The sequence below is a fragment of the Pocillopora damicornis genome, chromosome 9 (assembly GCF_964200805.1).
Source record: "Pocillopora damicornis chromosome 9, jaPocDami1.2, whole genome shotgun sequence".
Classification (NCBI taxonomy): domain Eukaryota; kingdom Metazoa; phylum Cnidaria; class Anthozoa; order Scleractinia; family Pocilloporidae; genus Pocillopora; species Pocillopora damicornis.
This window is the reverse complement of record NC_142678.1, coordinates 18,065,742-18,084,647: the sequence shown is the minus strand read 5'-3', so window position 1 is coordinate 18,084,647 and position 18,906 is coordinate 18,065,742. Positions and strand designations below refer to the sequence as shown.

Sequence of the window (18,906 nt, the reverse complement as noted above, 5' to 3'; positions counted from 1 at the left end):
GTTAAAGCCTTAAAACCTCGTAGGACATCCACAACAATGGCTGGTTTCTTTTGTGAAAGGAATTTACGGTCTGATGATTGATTGGAGGGCGGTGATTGAAGTGAACAATGTATACATCCTGTTTATATGGCGTTCTCCTTCGTTCACACTCCGTGTGAAATATGGGTACGAGTGACTAAGAAAGCACATTTTTGGTGATTTCACGGCTCTTGGCGGCGTCCAGGGTTGACCTAGCTGAGATTGGAAAGGCTCTTGCCTACTGTCTTCTATATAGGCAGACATTCAAATACTGGGGATCTTGTCACCTTTTACAAGAAATCAGTAAACACAGCCTTCCTTCACAACTCACGAAGGGCGTGCTCTAGGTGACCTCACTGATGTTCGTTTGCCTTTTCCAACTCAATCTTTCCTCGGTCGTTCTTTGCGACAAAATTAAATCATACTCCCTTCAAGAATCATCATAACAAATACCTCATCCTAAATTTATTTCACTGAACGTTCTTTGATGGTGGTAAATTGAATGTTTAAGCTGCTGCTGTTGACATCGTACATGCAAAAATATATCTTTGTTATTACAAAGTCTGAACAGCTATGAATGTCGTGAGTAGTGCTTAGGCATTGTAATTAAACAGAAGTCCAAAAATAGGTCCACAGTGACTTTGCACATTGCCTCGTAATACTACAAAGTTAACAAATACACCAACAATACCTTTCAGCCTCACTCGCAACACTTTTTTTCTAAAAATGTATTTTCCTAAACGAAAGTTCTGTGTCAGATGAATTATATCAAAGGACTAACCACTCTTAATATACAAGAGATACTTTCATATGGTATGTTATCTGCACAAACACTAAAGATAACAAGTGACAGTGCACAAGCACGCATTTCAGACCCATTTCAGGAGAATATAGTGGCCCAGTGATACTAACGTTTGTTCACGGAAGCTTGGCGGCCAAGCCTTTAAACTCTGAAAAAAAAAGGGATTTTGCCCAAGTAACTTTTACTTGACAAAATGTAGAAAGATTCTCTCAGAGTAAATTATCTTAGTGCATGCATAAATATCACCCCATAGACAAAAAGTTGTACAGTAGCATTTGCACATTTTGGATGACTTATCCAAAACATTTCCTATTTTAAGGCATGAGTACGCTTACTAAACCTACACGAAAAATCATGTCTTGCATATGTGGATGTGAAATCCCCTCAAACTTTAACACTTAAGAATTTTTATCATTTATGAAATCCATTCAAATAATGGCTGACTCTTAGCGCTAAGATGACATTAATTTATTGACCCCTATCAACTATAAATCTCTCATTACAACCCACAGCAATTACTCCTACACCCAGTTAGCAACTAGATGAATCATCTCTGCATTTTTGACAATATGTTATATCAGACCACTTTGTCAACTCTCATGTTAAGAGATGGTAACAATAAAAACTCGTGTACAATAGAATAAGACTAAAGTACTAAATCTAATTTGGATCAGGACTATATCTATTTCAAAGACAAAACAAGATTGTTGTCTACTTCTTCACAGATCTTTTCAGTGAACATATTGTTCTAAAGAGGAACAGTCAGCATACACTCTTTCAAGACCGTTTCTCTCCAGACTGTTTCAAACATTTACTTTTCTCCCGGATCATTAAAGCAAAGAGTAAAAGTTTTAGTCGTCATCTTCCAGACAATTGGAGTAAGGAGGCAGTGCCAAAGGCCTCCTCAGTCTTCACCATAATGATCCAATATTCGAAATCCATGTTTACTCAATACTTTCAGTTAAAAACATCCACCTACAAAACATTCATTATGATGCCACAAACCGTTGCAGGTTGTTGCAATCTTTGATTCTTGTAACCTAAGGGACAACCAAAGATCCTCATATTCAACTCTTGATACCTGTCTATGGCAAGTGACACCTGGTACAGCCTATGCCTGGTGCCTTCTTAAGCTACACCTTTACCATCACTCTTAGATTTCATTCATGTAAAAATCATAGAAGATTTCAATTTTATCATTCACTATGCCTATTGAACAGTTTTCTCCAACTGATCATACATATTTAGTCATTGCATTAAAATTTAATTCAATTTACACAAAAGAATTGTGATCACTGCCGTTGTTTTAGTTACATTATATACAATGGAGCACTCTGAGAACTGTGCCCAAACCACTCCCACAAGAAGGGAAACAAAATGACTCTTGCAATGTAAGTACATAAAATTGTTTCCTCTTTCTAAAACTGCAAAAAAAATACTCATCTTGTCACATACTAAAAAGCCATAACTCTGACCTGCTGTAGTGACATACCACACTAGTATGCACTACATACTAATGTAATAGGCTGTATGTACCTAAATGCCAACTACTACTACTACAATATTCTGCTGAAAAATACTTGTTTTGCTGTTATAAGTTAACAACTATTTAAACACATGGTCAAATTCCAAAAGTAGAAATTCTATTATTTGGTTTTGATGCACCATGTTTACTGCTATGTCTCCAGAATCATAGCGAGGCCACATGAGATTTGGGCCCCAAACAATGGCCAGATTTTGCGCATTCATACGGTTTTCTTCACTCTGATCCATCAACCTGAAATCATAGAATTATATGCCAACATTTAGTTTGATGAATGTTATTTATCAATATGGTTGTTTCTTTTACGTATCCAAAGTTTTAATACATTGAAAATGGTTTTGCAAACAAAGTTCTACATAATATTAAGAACCATACTATTAGCAGAGCATTAAAAATCACTCTTAACACTGTACACGCTAACATCAGTATACATATTCTCCTGCTATTCTCTATAAATTTCCTAAGGCCCTGACAAAGAGAAGGTGTTTCCCAATCAAGAGCTTCAGTATATGGTTTTAACTTGGGGGTAATATGTGAAAGTGTAGTCTGATCGTCGGTGAGTGTAGTCCAGATAAGGACTGTTGTCTCTAGTGGTGACTGACAATTAAAAACCCTCAGTAGACGTCATCATCAGAGTCAAGAGAATGATTGTGATCAGTCGAATGTTCTAAGTCTGGTTCACACGAATTGATTAGTCAGTTTTGCCGAGAGGCTGTAAGACTCAAGTGGCGTAGGTCAGTCCTGATTGGTCTGTTTCGATCAATCGGTAAAGTTGGGTCATCGTATTCGGTTCGTTTGCAGTGTTAAAGTCCTACTCGAATCGTTTGTATGGTTCCGGTAGTAGTTGACACCTGTTAAAGGGAGTTTGTTCCAAGTTAGTAAACCAGCTATCCAGAGTCAGTCGCTGAAAGTAGTTAGTGCTGTAGGTTACGTATTGCGCAGAGTCTTAGTCAACAGCATGGTTCATGACATTTAGCAATGTGATTGTAGTCATCATCTTTCCTCGTCGCCCGCTTGTGTTCAGTCAGTCTTATTGTGAGGTTTCCACCAGTCTCTCTGATGCAGGAGGCTTGGCAGTCAAAGCAATTGATCTTATAAACAGCCCCTTCCCATTCCTCGGTTCGTTCTTTTCTTTGACGTTTGTTAGTAACTGACGTAGTGTAGTGATGGGTTTGTGAGCGACACGCATACTGAATCATTGTAGGTTGTGCAAGATGTTCTCATACCCTTTATGAACGGTATAGTCGTTGTAGTCGTAGGAGCTGCACCGTTATTTGTTTTGGTAGTTCCAAAGGTTGGTTGGTGAGTGTTTATTCAGATAAAGACCTAATTGTGGTTGTAAACTGAAAAAAACGTGGTCAAAGTATTTGTTCTCATCGGATAAGCTGTCTGTCGTGTTTCATACTAGTTGCGTTCATCATGTTAGAGTCCTGGTAGTTGTGGTTTTGTGTGATGTCAGGTTGTAAGATGACTCGTCCAGTAATCTGTCGGTATGTGGCGATTTCCTGTAGACTGTTGTTCGTAGTGAGTTGTCGTCACAGCTTACCAGGCAGTCTACAAAAGGAAGTTTTTTTTAATTTTTATTTTTTTTTATTTATTTATTTTTTTTTTTTATTTTCACTTAAAAAAGGAAGTTACCCATTTTCTTTGACTTCTGTGGTAAACTGTATGTCAGTGTTTTGTCAGGTGTTTTGTTCTTTGGTTGATGATCATTTCCTTTATTCCCGTGACCTCGACTTTGATTCAGATGAGACATTGTAGAGAGAAATTAGAAGCTGGTCATTCTTTGGGGTCAGAGGGTTAACTCTATACATCTATTCTAATCTAGTGAAGATTCTCATCTGAACATGCTTAACTCTTGAGCCTCTCGTAGTAACAACTTGAATGTCTCATAAATTAGAAGTTAGTCATTCTTTGGGGTCAGAGGGTTAACTCTATAAATCTATTCTAATCTAGTAAAGATTCTCATCTGAACAGTGAACATGCTTAACTCTTGAGCCTCTCGCAGTAACAACTTGAATGTCTCATAAATCCTAAGTGCTAACTTTTAAGTAAAACTGAAATTTACTGAATGAATGAAGGGGGTAAGTTTCACTCTGACGAAGGGCTAACGCTCGAAACCTCAGCTTTGAAACTTTTGACCGTGGCCAATTTACATTATCAAATCAGTTGATAATACTAAATTACCCCATTTCAACTAAATAATTTCTGAGAACATTCCCATCTAAGCCAACAATAAAAAAAAAACCTACTTCCGCAAATGTCGCAGCAATAACTTAAGAGTTTCCCCATTGACCTTCGGCATCTGAACAGCCAAAGATCTCATAGCAGTTAGCTTGCTCTTTCGTGTGCTTTGCTCTGTTGAAAGATCCAATTAAAAAAGATTATTAATATGTCATTAAGAAATATGTTCTTCGTCTTTTTTCGCCGTTCTTAATTCTTTGCCGAGCTCAAAACTTACCATCTCTACTATTTCTATCAACAATATGTCATTGTTGAGAGTTCACAAAATAATTTTTGGACTATTATTTCTAACATTTCTTAAGGTAAATCAGGTTTCCGGCAAGGATTACACCAAGATACACAAAAATATGTGCAATGTATGTATTCAATTTAATCACGAAACCAATTGATAGGGGGTTGAGGGGAAAGAATAGAAAACAAGCAAAAAGGAAGGAAAAAAAGAATAAAACGATACAAATTGAATGTTTGAATTGTAAGAGCATATTTTGGATGAACATATGAAAAATAAATAAGACAAGATGAAACTCACTTATTGCCTCTACAAATCCACTAAAGAAGTCATAAGGAATAAGAGGCTCTGGAAGCTCTCTAAAGTAAAGTTTTAGAGATCCAGTGAGGGCGTGGACGTCATCGAAAGGTGGCTCACCAAGTACCACTTTCTCCTCTATGGCAAAAATTTAAATTGAGCAAAATTACTGATGTTCTTGGAGCAGGAAAGAAAACAGAGTAATTAAGCAAAAGTTCTTTCCATGCAGTTTGGAAAGAAACCTTCATTGACGTTCCTATTCCAAATTTTGGCTCAGAGAACTGATCACCATCACACTGATGGCCAGAAGTGTTGGGTTGGGTGGGTGTAATTATTTCTGAGTGAGGGCCACAAGTTTATTAGCTATGCTATTATGTGTTACCCTCGTAAAATAAAGTCTTTATTATTATTATTATTATTATTATTATTATTATTATTATTATTATTATTATTATTATTATCCACACAAAGATTCTTGTGGTAAATGGCAGCTTTTAATTACACCCTTAATATTATTTGATTTCTAAATCAAATTCTATCAAAGACCCACGAACAATGTTTTTTTCTGAAAAAACTTATACAAAAACTAATATACAGCAGGGTACCATTCCTCCCTTTAAGCTTCGCATAAACCATATTTAAGACAAGCTTGTTCTTCTTTAAGGCAAAAAAAAAAAGGTTTTAGTTGGGTTTTGTATCTTTTCCTATTATAAGTTGAGAGAGATCTGATACTCTAAAAAAGACACCCTTGAAACAACATGGCTTAGGGAATTCTTGAATGGTAATATCTCCATTTCAGAATTTTCATATGTTATCTTAAAGTCCCTCAAGAACCCTTAACATATACTTATACATGGGAAGGAGGGGGGAAGGTTTCAGGAGAATCCTCGGACTCCCTTCATTTTCTATGCCCCTGGATGTATAAACTTAAGGCAGACAAACCTTGGTCAACCATTATTCTGAGCTTCTGCACTGTGGAGACATTACCACACACCCTGTAGAGACCATCAAATGACAGACCTGGAGGAAAAATCAGGTAGACATCACTATGGCTACCATGCAATCAAATTGTCTCACACAGGCAGACATCATTTAATCAAATTGAACACTCGTTTCAAGAAGCATGCAGTGCTATTTATTTACTCTTCAAACTTTCACTGATGTTTGGACTTGTTCTTACCAGTGACCATCAATTAGCTTTCAGTCACTCATTCAGTCATACTAAGATGTGGTGATGTAAAAAAAAAAAAACTGATAAAAATTCGAGAAACTCTGTCAAAGATGCAAAAGGTAAAGAGGTCACAAATCACTTTAAGCAAAACATACCTCTCTTCTCAATAGCAGCAATGCATGAGCTAACAAATACAGGAACTGTTGTTTTCTGTCTTTCACAAAGATGTGCAATGTGGCAGCCAAATACACTTTCTGAAAATGAAATCACACGAGGCTTAACACTTTACACCCTAACACTAGTATACATATTCTCCAAATTGTTCATTATACATTTCCTTAAGCGCTGACAAGGAGAATTTATTAAACAGTCAACAGCTTCTTTAGTTGGTGATCATTTCCTTTATGCCGATGACCTCAATGCCTTACTGCAGTGTTTAATGGCATCATGTTAAATTTGTTTACCTTTAATAATTCCTTTCTTTTCCAGCTCCTCTATTGGAGGTCGTTTAGTGAGAAATTTCCTCAGTTTTTCTCTCATGTTCCTTTTGTCCTCTCGGTCAACACCTGAAATTAAAAGAAGGTTCTTATCATGGAATTTTTATTTTAATTAAATAAACTGTCAACCTCAATGTGATGCTACAATCTTATGAAAAGTCAATACAACATTTAAAAGATGAACCTGGCAAAAGCAAAAGAACAACCTCACTGAGCTGGTTAAATATAGGCCTTTCAACTGAATACAAACTGGTGACCATTGCAGAGAAATTACCTTTCTACTAAGTTCCTTAGAGTTCTACTTTACACCTTGGTTTTCCTTTCAACCGATCATTCACATTTAATTGAAATCTATTATGAGGTGTTGTTTGTCACTGATGGAGTCAGAAATGTTTGAGTAGAAGTGATTTCACCCTATGGTTTACCTCTTTTATGCATGCTTGGAATTCGGACCAGATCAACAGGCTGCAAAGAAATTGGGGTCCCAGGTTCTTGTGAGACGACATCATTGTCAGCTCCTTAACAGAATGAAAAATGTAGTGAATAAAACAACTACAAATCTCATTTATTTAGTTCCTGTGTTGATTCTATAACTTCTCCCTGTCCAAATCATAACTATCCATAATCCAGGCTAGGAGATAAAGGAAATTGAAAATCAATACAAAGAAAAAATGTATCTCTTTGATTACAATGCACAGACTAACATGTAGCCAAATAACCTCCACAGGATAGATAAGGTTAATTGCATGCTCTTAACACATTGTGTGTGGAGAGAAGTGATCTCAGTGGAAGGGCACCTGGTGCACAAACACTTGCGCATGTTTTCATAATGCAAGAATTGGGTGGACTTGGGCTTAGAAGCAGCCACAAAAAAGACAAATAAGTTGTTAACACATGAATTTGAGGAAAACTCCAGGATTCAATGGGTTTATATGCCAGTAAATTAAAACCAAAATAAAACCTCGTTGTGGTTGATCTTGCACAGGAGTTTGTGGTGGTAATGGCTCTTCCTCATTCTGAAAAAAGACAGAAGAAGAATCATACATGTATATAATAAATGCATCTTATTAGATGTTTTGGTATGTAGTATTGCTGAGTATTTTTACGAGTTGTGCCATATTTTGATGAGTCCATAAGGCAAGTCAAGATAAAAACACCGAGTACAAATACTCAGCAATACTATAAGACATTTATTATCCAACTGCTTTTTGTCCTGCTAAGTCTTTCTGTTCGTTTCTCATAAGGCGGGAAAAGCAAAGCGAATAGAGACAGGTAGCACACAGCCGACTGGTAGAACAGGTTTTTAACAGTACAAAATAACCAACTGTTCAAATAAATGTACAATATTGCAGGATACTTGTACTCTGACTATTTGTATGTTATGTGTACTCTACTTTGTGCAGTTGGATAATAATTATTAATAGTATTACAATTAAGTAATGATACTAACACAAACTGTAAAAACAAGAAAGCACCAGGAGACCATAATGACAACAACAACAATATAATCACTGGTGCCAGAGTTGACATTCACTACTCACCAGTCTCTTGATAACACCAGAGATGGCACTAAACCAGTTTGTGGCCTCCATTTGGTGATCATGTTGAAGGAGATACACTGCTCCAGAAAATGCTTTGATCTGAAAGAACACACCAAAATTTTTCAATTTCAAATCATAAAAGAGATGAATCATGACATAAACGCACAGAAAGAGCTACAACATTTACAGGTTTGGAGTAACTTCTACACTGTAAATTATCTACATTGCAAATGACATAACAAAGGTGCATATTACCTGGAATGCACTTTTCTTTTTGGTAGAAGAGCTCCCCCACTCAAGTGTTGCACCTTGCAAAGGACAACAACTCTGTGGTTTCCCCTGGGGGTGACCAGGTTTCTAGGAATGGAAAATGAACACAGTATTATAAGTTTGGTTCAAATCTTAATATTTAACATCCTCTGTAGTTTTTTAGCCCAGTTTTTTTGTTTTCCAAGTGCAGAAAATCCTCACCAGGATAAACGTGACCAAGCCAAGAGCATTGGAGGGTGGGTGGTGTAAAAGCAGTAGTGGTGAGGGGTAGCAATTTCCTGAGTCGCAAGGAGGTTACCATAATAACCAAGAGGGTGTTTTTTTGTAATTAGTTTTTGATACTGATTTTTTAATTAGGTAAATAATTGACTGTTAGAGACGTTGACATTCTAAGGCAGCTTACATTAGGGAATCCTGTATTCTGTTTTAAGCTGTCCTCAAATTCATGAGATTGACTTGTGCAACATAATTTAATTTGGAATTTGTCTTCATGATTAAAGATAAAAGCACCTTTGTACAATACAATGGGGAAGTTGTGTATGGAATGAATATCCATCAAAAAATGGGGGGGGGGGAAACTTTGATGAAGCCCTCCACATGACACAGCAAGAATGGTCAAATTTAAGTTCTTTTAAACTAAGCAAAATTACATATCGTAACAACTTGGCCAAAATTTCATTTAGCGCTATCAAAAGGCACCTGAGCTGCTGCTTTCTGGTCCTTGTAAAAAACCAAATTTGCTGAAAAGAGTATTACAAATGTTGGTGTCCATGACATCTTTCTGCAAAAAAATGTAACAACTTTCTCATTTTTGGATACAGGTTACAAGCTCAAAATAAGGAGGTGTGTTTCCAAGAACTACATTGTATGTAACAAAGAGATGCCTTCTTACTTCTCAAAAATAATTAATTTCCAACTCATTATCTGGTTTATAAAATATCTAGCTCACAGAAAGTTCTTGTTCTTTACAATATTGCTACAAGCTGCCCTTAAATGAAAATATTCTGGACTGAGTGTTTGATAAACTGACTCAAAGATATTAAATTCCAGATTCAGTTTAAAAGGTACGCTGACTGTCAGTAGTTTCTTCAATAAAGGCTTTTAGAGAGATAAAACTAAACCAAAAGTTTGCTCAAACCAAGTTTGATGCAAACAAGAAATATATCGAAATCAAGATAATATGCTAATCTTACATTAGTGCAATCCACCTATCACACAACTGACACCCAATTTTTAACAAGAAACCTCTTCATTTCCATATTTAGGTCATACTTACTTGACCTTCTTTCCACCTCCTTCCACTAATTTCTTGCAGTTCAGCATCCCTTGTTTTTCAATTGCCTGAAACTATCACCAAACAAAAGATGGAATTGATATCACTTATAGTAAACTCTGGCTCGTGTAACTCTATTTGGCTTTGACTATACACAAGTAAAATGAAGGGGACATCAAAGGGACTCACACTAGAGTCTGCTTAATACAAGGTGTGAGTTAGATGGGCTTTCATAAATTAATAGTCTACAGTACACATGTGTTTCAAAACAGCAATGACCGACTAAGTCCATCAGCATGATTGTTCAGTATTGAAGGTTTGTGTTCAAAGCATAAAAATCCTAGAAAAGCAAAAAATATATATATATTTGTGCCAGCCAAGCACTTTTCTTTCTCAGTTTTCAGGATAGGTCTCCTCTGATGGCCAAAGGTTTCAAATCCCGCACAGGCCAGAATTTTTTTCTGGCATTATTTTCACTACTTCTTATAAATAAGTAGTGTTTATTACTCTGAAGATCACTTTCATATTCATAATATGATTTTCATATATTTCCATTAATTTATTCGTCATTTCATGGGTTTATTTGGAACCAACACAATGACCAGCTCTGCAGAGGTCATGGATTCAAATCCTGTACAGGCCTGAATTTTTTTCAGGCCTTATTTCACTACCACGCTAGTAGGGTTTACTACTGTGAAGATCATGTTCATATTCACTTTTTTATCTGCAGTTCACACGATTTTCGTATATTCACATTCATTTATTTATCACTTCCCAAGTTTACTTGTGACCAACATAACGACTAGCTCCCTGTTGGCTCTGACTCAGTTGGTAGAGTTGCAGTGGTATTGCAGAGGTCATGGGTTCAAATCCTTGACAGGCCTGAACTTTTTTCAGGCCTCATTTTCACTACTGCTCAAGTAGTGTTTATTACTGCAGAGATCACTTTTGTTTTCAAAGGTCTCTTTGTTTTCATTCACAGGAATTTTGCTTTGCAATGAAAATAAATGCCCTCAATGATAATAACCAAACAAGATGTAGGTGGCAAATGAAGAAAAATCTCTGTAACTGAAATAGTCACGTGTCTCTTTTAAATAAATCAATACTTTATTTCCTTGAGTAAGAGCCTGGGCCCTTATTCAAAATTTTGACTAAAAGGAGGGTGCTTTATTATGGGGAGTGCTTCGTCAAGGGTAGTGGGGGGGGGGGGGGGTTGCAAGGGGAGTGCTTAATCAAGGGGGTGCTTTATCAAGGGACTATTGAGGGACTATTTTAAGGAACTATTAACCTGTATTGTTCTGAAAGAGTTGAAGCTTACAAAGCTCTACATTAAGTGGTAATAGAAACAGGTTTTTCTTTGTATCCCAATTATCTAAGAAAGAGGGGGAGGATGGTGCTTTTTCAAAAGGGGCACTTGTTTGATATCATGGCCTAAGGGGTGCGTACTAAATTGTGGAAGGGTGCTTATAAGAGCGGGGCACTCATTTGATGAAATATGATGTTTTTCCTAACTTAAAACCTGCCAGGTATGTAACTGTTATTCCAGAATTTTGATAGGCTTGAAGGCCATGGTGTCTGAGCTATACCATTCATTGCTTACGATAGGTTTAGGAAAAGGCTTTTGCAATGTTTGAAGCAGATTATGAGATATCATTTATTATTTTATCAGTCAGGAGTGTTTTTCATAAAAAATCAGACAACCTTCATCACTCTCACACCTTTTGATTATCAGATAGTCCAAGCTTACTTAACTGAAATGGAAATTTATCATCTCATTTTCAATGCAGGACTATTGGCCTACCATATTATTCAAAACACTGATTAAGTTATTACTTACAAAATCAACAAAATCTGTTGAAGGTGTTGGAGGTGTTGGCCATTCATCTGCTGAGGACACACTCTCTCGAGACTGTACAGATGCAGATCTTTTGGCAACCTAATTGAAAAGATCGTAGAAAATAAAAACCCTGAGAAGTTATTATTATCCTAAATCTTTAGATTTTTATGGATGCATATGTAAATGCTTTTTCTCACAAAAGGATAATCTTACACTGCATGAAACATGGACCTACTGATGTAACAAAGATTCAAAAACTTAATAAAATGAAAACATTTGATAAAACAACTATCTGCAACTAAACATTCTCTTCTTGATTCTGTAAATGCAAGTTCAAGATTAATGCTACAAAATTTCTCAGTGAATGGTGCTGATCACTCCTAAGTGCTACAACAAAAATTTCCCCATAAATAACTTAGTGGAAAAAAGCAGTGACTTTTCCTACAGTAGGCTACATGATTTTGCACACTTTTCATCTTTTGTCTCCTCTGTTTCTGATTTAACAATAAGGAATGCACAGTAAAGACAAAAATAAACAAACAAACAAAAAGAGATTTTTATAATTAAAAAACAACCTGAACATGTATAGTTTGACTTTTTCACTAATTATCTTCAACTTGTCTTAGCTTTTTCAAGTTTCTGCTGCATTTGCTCTCATTTGAGTAATGGGACTAAAAGACAATATTTAAAACAGGAGTACAAGACTACAAGATTTCCCTTTTCCTTTAATCACTATATTAACCCTTTAACTCCCACGAGTGACCAAGACATAATTTCTCCTTACAATATCAATACAATATCAACCAGATAGGTGATGAGAATAAAGAGACATATCAATTTGGGGATAATTAGTTGATCCAATACTAAATTCTCTGACCTAACATTATAAGAATTGTATTGTTGACAGCAAGGAGAAATACAAATTTGATCTGGGAGTTAAAGGGTTAAAGAGAGTTTCCCAGTAAGCCTTGACTTTATCTATTAGATCCAGATGTGGGTCCTGATATCTATATAGGCCACTGGAAAATCTTACAATGAGGAAGTAATATCTTAATGATATCAGACTTACCATGTAATAGCAAAATAAATAAACCAATAAATGGAGGATAAAATGTTAATTGGCACAGTTTTGATAAGAAACCATTTTTGGTTAGCTGATGTGGTAAGATAGTTATAGTTTTGTTATCAATTCACAAAAATTGGCGATCACACCAAACATGGAGGCTGCATGAAGTGTGTCTGTTAGAATGATAAAAAATTATTTGAGAACCACTGAGTGCACATGACAACCAGGTGAAAGACAATGGAATTAAGGAATTTTTCACAGGGAATAATTAGAAGGCATTAAGGAAAAAGATAAGCAGGTAGATGACCAGAAGTATGATGATTTTTAGTGTTTGTGTGAATCGTTAAAACAATCAAACATCCATAGTGATGTCAGATGCCACAATATTGTCACCTTGAGGGATGAACGCAGCTCAGAACCAACCAAGGGTGGTGGTGGGGGAAAGCCATGAACAGCAGCAGCAGACATAGAGGGGGGAGGAAAGGTAAGATTTGCTTGAGAGTTTCGTGGGCTTGATGTCAGCAGAGACTGACACTTTGAGGTTCTAAGACTGAGATTTGGTGAGCGTCGTCTGTATGTGACATCCAGTGCTTCAAAAGACTGCCGGGCAGGTTCAAGCTGTAGAAAGCCAGTGGTGTGAATACAACTTACATTTAACAGTCTAGTCTACTAAAAGGAAGAGGCTCAAAGAGATATATGGGACTACATCAGAGAGTTTCCTGGCATGAAAATTCAGTAAATGCAACATAAAGATCAACAACAAATTTCGTATCAAAGAGAGGGGAAAAGCTGACATTCAGCAGATTACTGGACAGCTGTGAATACTGACTATGTCCATATTTAATGTCACAATATTAAATGCTTAAAGAACCCAACTGCCTTGTAATTCCTTTCTCAAGTAAATAAAAAGATAAATCAGAAAAAAAATCTTGACATAGTACTGGAGCAATTCCCAAACCCCAATTCTAAAAGTGAAAAAAATGCTTTCCAATGAAAATATACACACATATGTACAAAAGGGAGGCAATTTTTCAGGCACAGAAGTTTGTCAGCATTTCACTGTTCTATCACAACAGCTTTACAGATGATACCTCTTTTGATATCAAAGCCTACAAGAAGCCGTTTCCCTCCCTATCTGGCTACCATCTTTGCATAAAAAGTTTCTGTGCTTAGAAAGACCCTGTCTTTTTTTCTTTCCAAAGCCCCTGACCTTAAAAAAGTGTTAAGATTAATTAAGTACCTCTGGAAGTTCCCAAGATGTACGTGCAGTGTTTCCATTGACTAGGTAATAATAATCTCTTCCTTCCTCATCTTTTGAAGGCATCCACTTTAAAATTAAACAATGAACTGCAAGTTATCTTTTAGACACTGTAACTGGAGTATGTTACATTGCTTTCTTATAAAAATATTTTTTAGAGTATCACAATTATCAGGAGTTAAAAATACTGAATGTTGTGAGCTCTTTTGGTAAAAAGTTTCTCAGTTTGGGTCCATTGTGATGTTGCTTTAAAAATTGCAGGATCTGCCAAAGTCAAGAGCTAATGATACAACTACAATGCAGCTCAAAGATATGGGGCAGTACCATACATGAGTCTTGCATCTATGTGTATTCTGACATACTAGTATAAAATGCATTTGAACAAGTTTTACATGCCATTCTCATTTCTTGCCATACTTTTACTTTACGTTCCACCACAAAACATTAATAATGTAAAAGTGCTCACCCACAGAGCATGACATTAGCAAAACAGTTGGGAAAACATAAACAAAAGCTACTGGATGCCAACTGTTGAACAAACAGCACATTAATTTGACATCTGTGAGAGGAAATCCCCTTATAATCACATGAAATGCTTTTATTCATTATGAAAACTGCCTGCTAAAAATACAAACCTCTTCATCATTGAAATCATTGACATACACCAATTCATCAGTTGAACCACTGCGTGAGATTCGCCATCCTAATGGTGGTGTCTGCCACTGTTTGAAACAACAATAACAACAACAAAAAACAGTTACCCAAGTTTGTGTAAAGTCCTTTCATAAGAACTTTTCCATTTGCACACCTTTAAAAAAATGAAATCTGTATCTTCTAATACCCTCCACCAAAACAACTCCACTTTTTTTTTAAGAAACATACTCCTTCTATCAATCCATTATCCAGAAAACCAGCCATTAAGCTGTCTTTCTCCTTTATCAAACTGCTCTACACCATCCTTCACTGAAAAGACCTCAAGTAAAGCATTTACCCCATTTGGTGGGGGAGTCCTGGATTGTGATATCCTTGGTGGTTTCCAGCTTCTTTCCTCAGTATGTGTGTTGTAATAACACAATCTACCACTTGCTTCATCAGTTACTTGAACCCAACCCGTGGGTAGTGACTGCGATTTAGGTCTCTCTTTTCTAGGTGATGAGAAGTTTCCAGACTAAAAAAACAATCACAGTTGAATCAGTTACAGGTGCAGATTAAGCTCATTTTCCAACAGTTTCTTGGCATAATAGTTAAATTAACCTTGTTATATCTCTCAGTAGCATGTGCTTGGGCCAAAAATGCAAGCAGGAAAAACCTAGTTTGTAAAGTACAGAATATGGACTTGCTTAGATCAAGATAATATTAATTACCCCAAAAATCTTGGACTTAATTTGCTGTACTAACTTTCCTGCATTTCTTATCATTTTTCCCTGAAATTTTTTTCGATCCAAAACAAACTAATTTCCTTGGGTGGAAATTTTTCTTTCTTCTCATCACCATTTTGTTTGGGAAGTTATCAAGGGGTTTACAAAGCAACAAAGCCAGCAAAAAGTGCAAAAGCATGATATACAACTGTGTGCAGTTTTCATGACTTTCTGTTGAAATACATACTGAAAATAATTTATTTCGTCAAGAATTAAAAGACATCAAGAAGGCCAATACCCTGTTACTCTGTACAGTACATTTATTACCCACAATACAAGACCAAATGAACGCTGAAACAGGAATGTAGTATTATAATAGTAGTGTAATAATAGATGATACAGTCCACAGTGTTTCAGGCTCCTACCATTTTGGTCCTCATGGTGAGTGGGAGAATTTTGGCAATCAAATTTGAAGGCGAAGTCACCAGTTTGGTACAGTCGAACCTCGATTATCCGGACTCATCGGGACCTCGGTAAATAGTCCAGATAATCGAGAGTCCGGATATCGAAAATATGAATATTAATGAGATAGAAATGTGAAATAATTATCTTTAATCAATTGAACGGCAAGCTTTCACTTTGTAGGCATGTTTTTGATTTGAGTTTATGATCGATTGCTCGTGTGTTTACAGAACTCACGCAGGAGGAACTAATCAAGCATGAAATTCCCTTGGCAACAAAACAATTGAGCTAACCATATATCAGCTAAACACATCAGAATACTTCTTTGACTCGTCGCACTTTCGAATTTTGAAAAGTGCATAGGACAATACGCTGTTTCAACAGTCTTTTGAAAGGATTATTGGGCTTTTTGAGACTTTGAGTTTTCAAGATCACAACTAATTAATATTCATGGAAAAATTGGGACCTGAGAAGAAAGTCCGGATAATCGAATAGTCCGGATAATCTGAGTCCGGATAATCGAGGTTCGACTGTAACTTGTTTTCAGCCTGGCTATCATAGTAAAAACATTCTATTATGTTGTAAAAAAATATATATTTCCTTTTTCCTGTCAAAGAAAATTTTGTTTCTGGCAACTTTAACATAATTTTAGGCAGATGAAACCTGGATGAAAGCCAAACAGGTAGCCCTGGGCTAATGATTAAGCTAGGATTAAAAAAAAAATTCAAATCACAGATAACTAGCCAGAGAATGAAAGATGCTAGGTAATGGCCACCACATCTTTCTCTATTCAGTGCAAAAACAACAACTAAAATAGTAACCTAAATGTATAAAAATATTTTCTGATGGAGCAAGTTTAACTTTCACTTTCTTGGAGAAATTTGTTTTCCGTTCACTTCTAGGCAAACAAAATCTTGGAACTTTCACAGTAATGTGCTTGAATCAAAATAAATACAAAAACTTAAGTAAAAATTTTACATTGCTGCTTATTTAAGTTACTACCAACAGCAAAAAAAAATCACAAGAGGTATAAACAGAACACTTTGAATCCAACTTACAACTTCTCAACTTTGCACAAAGAGCAAAAAAGTGTCAATAATAATTTTGGGAACAAAACTAACCTTGAAATCAAATTAAAAAGTTTCAATTTTAAAATACAGATCAAAGACCAGTTGAAATCAGATAATAAACTGCAGAATAAGAAACAAACACACAAACAAACATTTTTATAACCTAGTACATGGCTTATGTGTCAGAAGTATCCAGTTTGCAAACCACTAACTTCAGAAAACACTTATGAATCATATTAATGTAAGACATAGCTAAGGAGATAAAATTATCTGTGAATACTTCCTTCTCAATTAAAGAGCCTACAAGGCACCCACAGGACCCACAACATCATTTACCAAGCGGATGAAAAGTTTTCTTTTCGTTGTTTGACTGTAAAAGATGGAAAGCTCTCGTTTGTGCTAATTCTTGTTCGTAACCATGATAAGCGCGGTTTGAAATAAATCCTCTTCGGTAAGAAGGTTCTAGATGGATGCATGTTTTTTCTCACAAATGACGAAAGTTATGGGTGACCACTATCTTTAAAAATCCCTCACGACAAAGTATACAAAAAGCGTTTTTTTCCTTTGATATCCGAAACTTTCTTGCCAAAGGCAAATGTAACCAGTAGTACCTTGATCAATTATCACGATGGTTCTTACTTTGTTTTCGTATTGTTTATTGTAAACAATCACTTGTTTCTTTCCCCGAAAAAGAAAACTTGATGTAATTTAAGTTTCTCTCAACAACAGAGAATTAACTCTGACTAGATTTAATCAATTATGCAACACGATTTATCATGCCATCCAAAAAAAAATTACGGGGTACTCTTGTATTCCTAAAGAGTGCTTACTCTCGTTTTCGCTGATGAGATGACAATTAGAGAAAATTGCTTAGCGATTGACAAGATAATATTATAAACGACTTGGAGCTGGCTGCATGCATACACTTACCGATTCCAGAGATTTTGCCAATGGGTTGACCCTTGAAGAACCATTTGTAACACCATTAAAATCGTTTAAAGCTCTAGAGGCGTTACTTGCATTTTCGTCTCCAGTTCCGTTGTTGCAAGCTGGATAATCGGAACAATTGGCATCGTTTGAAACTTGTGAGTTCCCTGTGATCGAATGGCAACTACGCATATCGCTCGTCGAGACATTCTCTTTGCTACCTGCTCCATTACAAGTCTCATGATGATCAAACTTTTCCACGTTTTCGTAAATCGGATCTCTTCTTCCTGGGGTAATTTCTTTCATATAAGACGCGGGAACGTACATAGGTTTTTCCTCAGTAGTATCCTTCCTCGTAACTTGCCACCAATCGACGTTGGTCTTGTTGAGCAATGTAAACCGATCTCCTGTTTCAAATTCGATGACTCTTCCATCGCCAGCTTGGTAAGAATAAGGAAATACGGCTTCTACAGTTCCATCTCCCATATCGAGAGCTTAGGGTGAGTGTTTAAAACCGCAGCGAAGAAATAAAATCTCACTTCAGAGTTTTGTAAACGAAGACATCTCTCATGTTATTGAAGATACAGGCGCCATAATGACATAGCATTTCCACAGAATAATATCGACAATATGTATATAACGTCCGATTTTGATGTATAAATGGGATGAAGTAAAGAGAGTTTGATTTACTCAAAAAGATACACCAACCACTAATGAACCTTGAATACGATAAAAGTGAACTTCAGACATTCGACTTCCAAGGAAGCATTTCCATGTTTTCCAACTTTCGAGCGCAATATACAGCGCAAAGATGTCACTTCAATACGTCAAAACCCACGCACATCAGTTTTGGTTTCAGCTTTGCACAAACAAGGTACTGCCACTGCCGAAATTTCCGCAATTACAGCAATAGAAACTGTGGTATCCGTCCAAAATATAAGTGAAGCTTATATTTCACTTAGCAAATTTGATTGACTCGTTTGCAAGTAAAATTCAGAGGCGAGAGGACTGAAAACTAGTAACTACCATCGGAAAGCGAAAAT

General features: G+C 36.2%; 1 protein-coding gene across 3 annotated transcripts; it reads right to left on the bottom strand.

Annotated features, from left to right (window-relative positions):
- Positions 1 to 468: 468 nt before the first annotated feature.
- Positions 469 to 18,873, bottom strand: LOC113667957 (rho GTPase-activating protein 15). 3 transcript variants are annotated; one of them, XM_089181416.1, is made up of 18 exons: positions 17,867 to 18,852; positions 15,038 to 15,214; positions 14,682 to 14,768; positions 14,029 to 14,115; positions 13,182 to 13,406; positions 11,723 to 11,821; positions 9,889 to 9,959; positions 9,312 to 9,393; positions 8,598 to 8,699; positions 8,343 to 8,441; positions 7,763 to 7,817; positions 7,227 to 7,319; positions 6,769 to 6,870; positions 6,460 to 6,558; positions 6,076 to 6,153; positions 5,137 to 5,271; positions 4,616 to 4,721; positions 469 to 2,597 (listed from the first exon to the last, which is right to left on the bottom strand). In XM_089181416.1, the coding sequence occupies exons 1-18, from the start codon at positions 18,347 to 18,349 to the stop codon at positions 2,426 to 2,428; spliced, it is 2,352 nt and encodes a 783-aa protein (XP_089037542.1). In that variant the 5' UTR covers positions 18,350 to 18,852; the 3' UTR covers positions 469 to 2,425. The 3 variants fall into 3 exon arrangements, 2 of the variants coding, with proteins under 2 accessions (XP_089037542.1, XP_089037543.1); XR_016179513.1 differs by lacking the exon at positions 13,182 to 13,406 and having other exon boundaries at positions 469 to 3,917; positions 3,985 to 4,721; XM_089181417.1 differs by lacking the exon at positions 13,182 to 13,406 and having other exon boundaries at positions 17,867 to 18,873.
- Between the last annotated feature and the right edge of the window lie 33 nt (positions 18,874 to 18,906).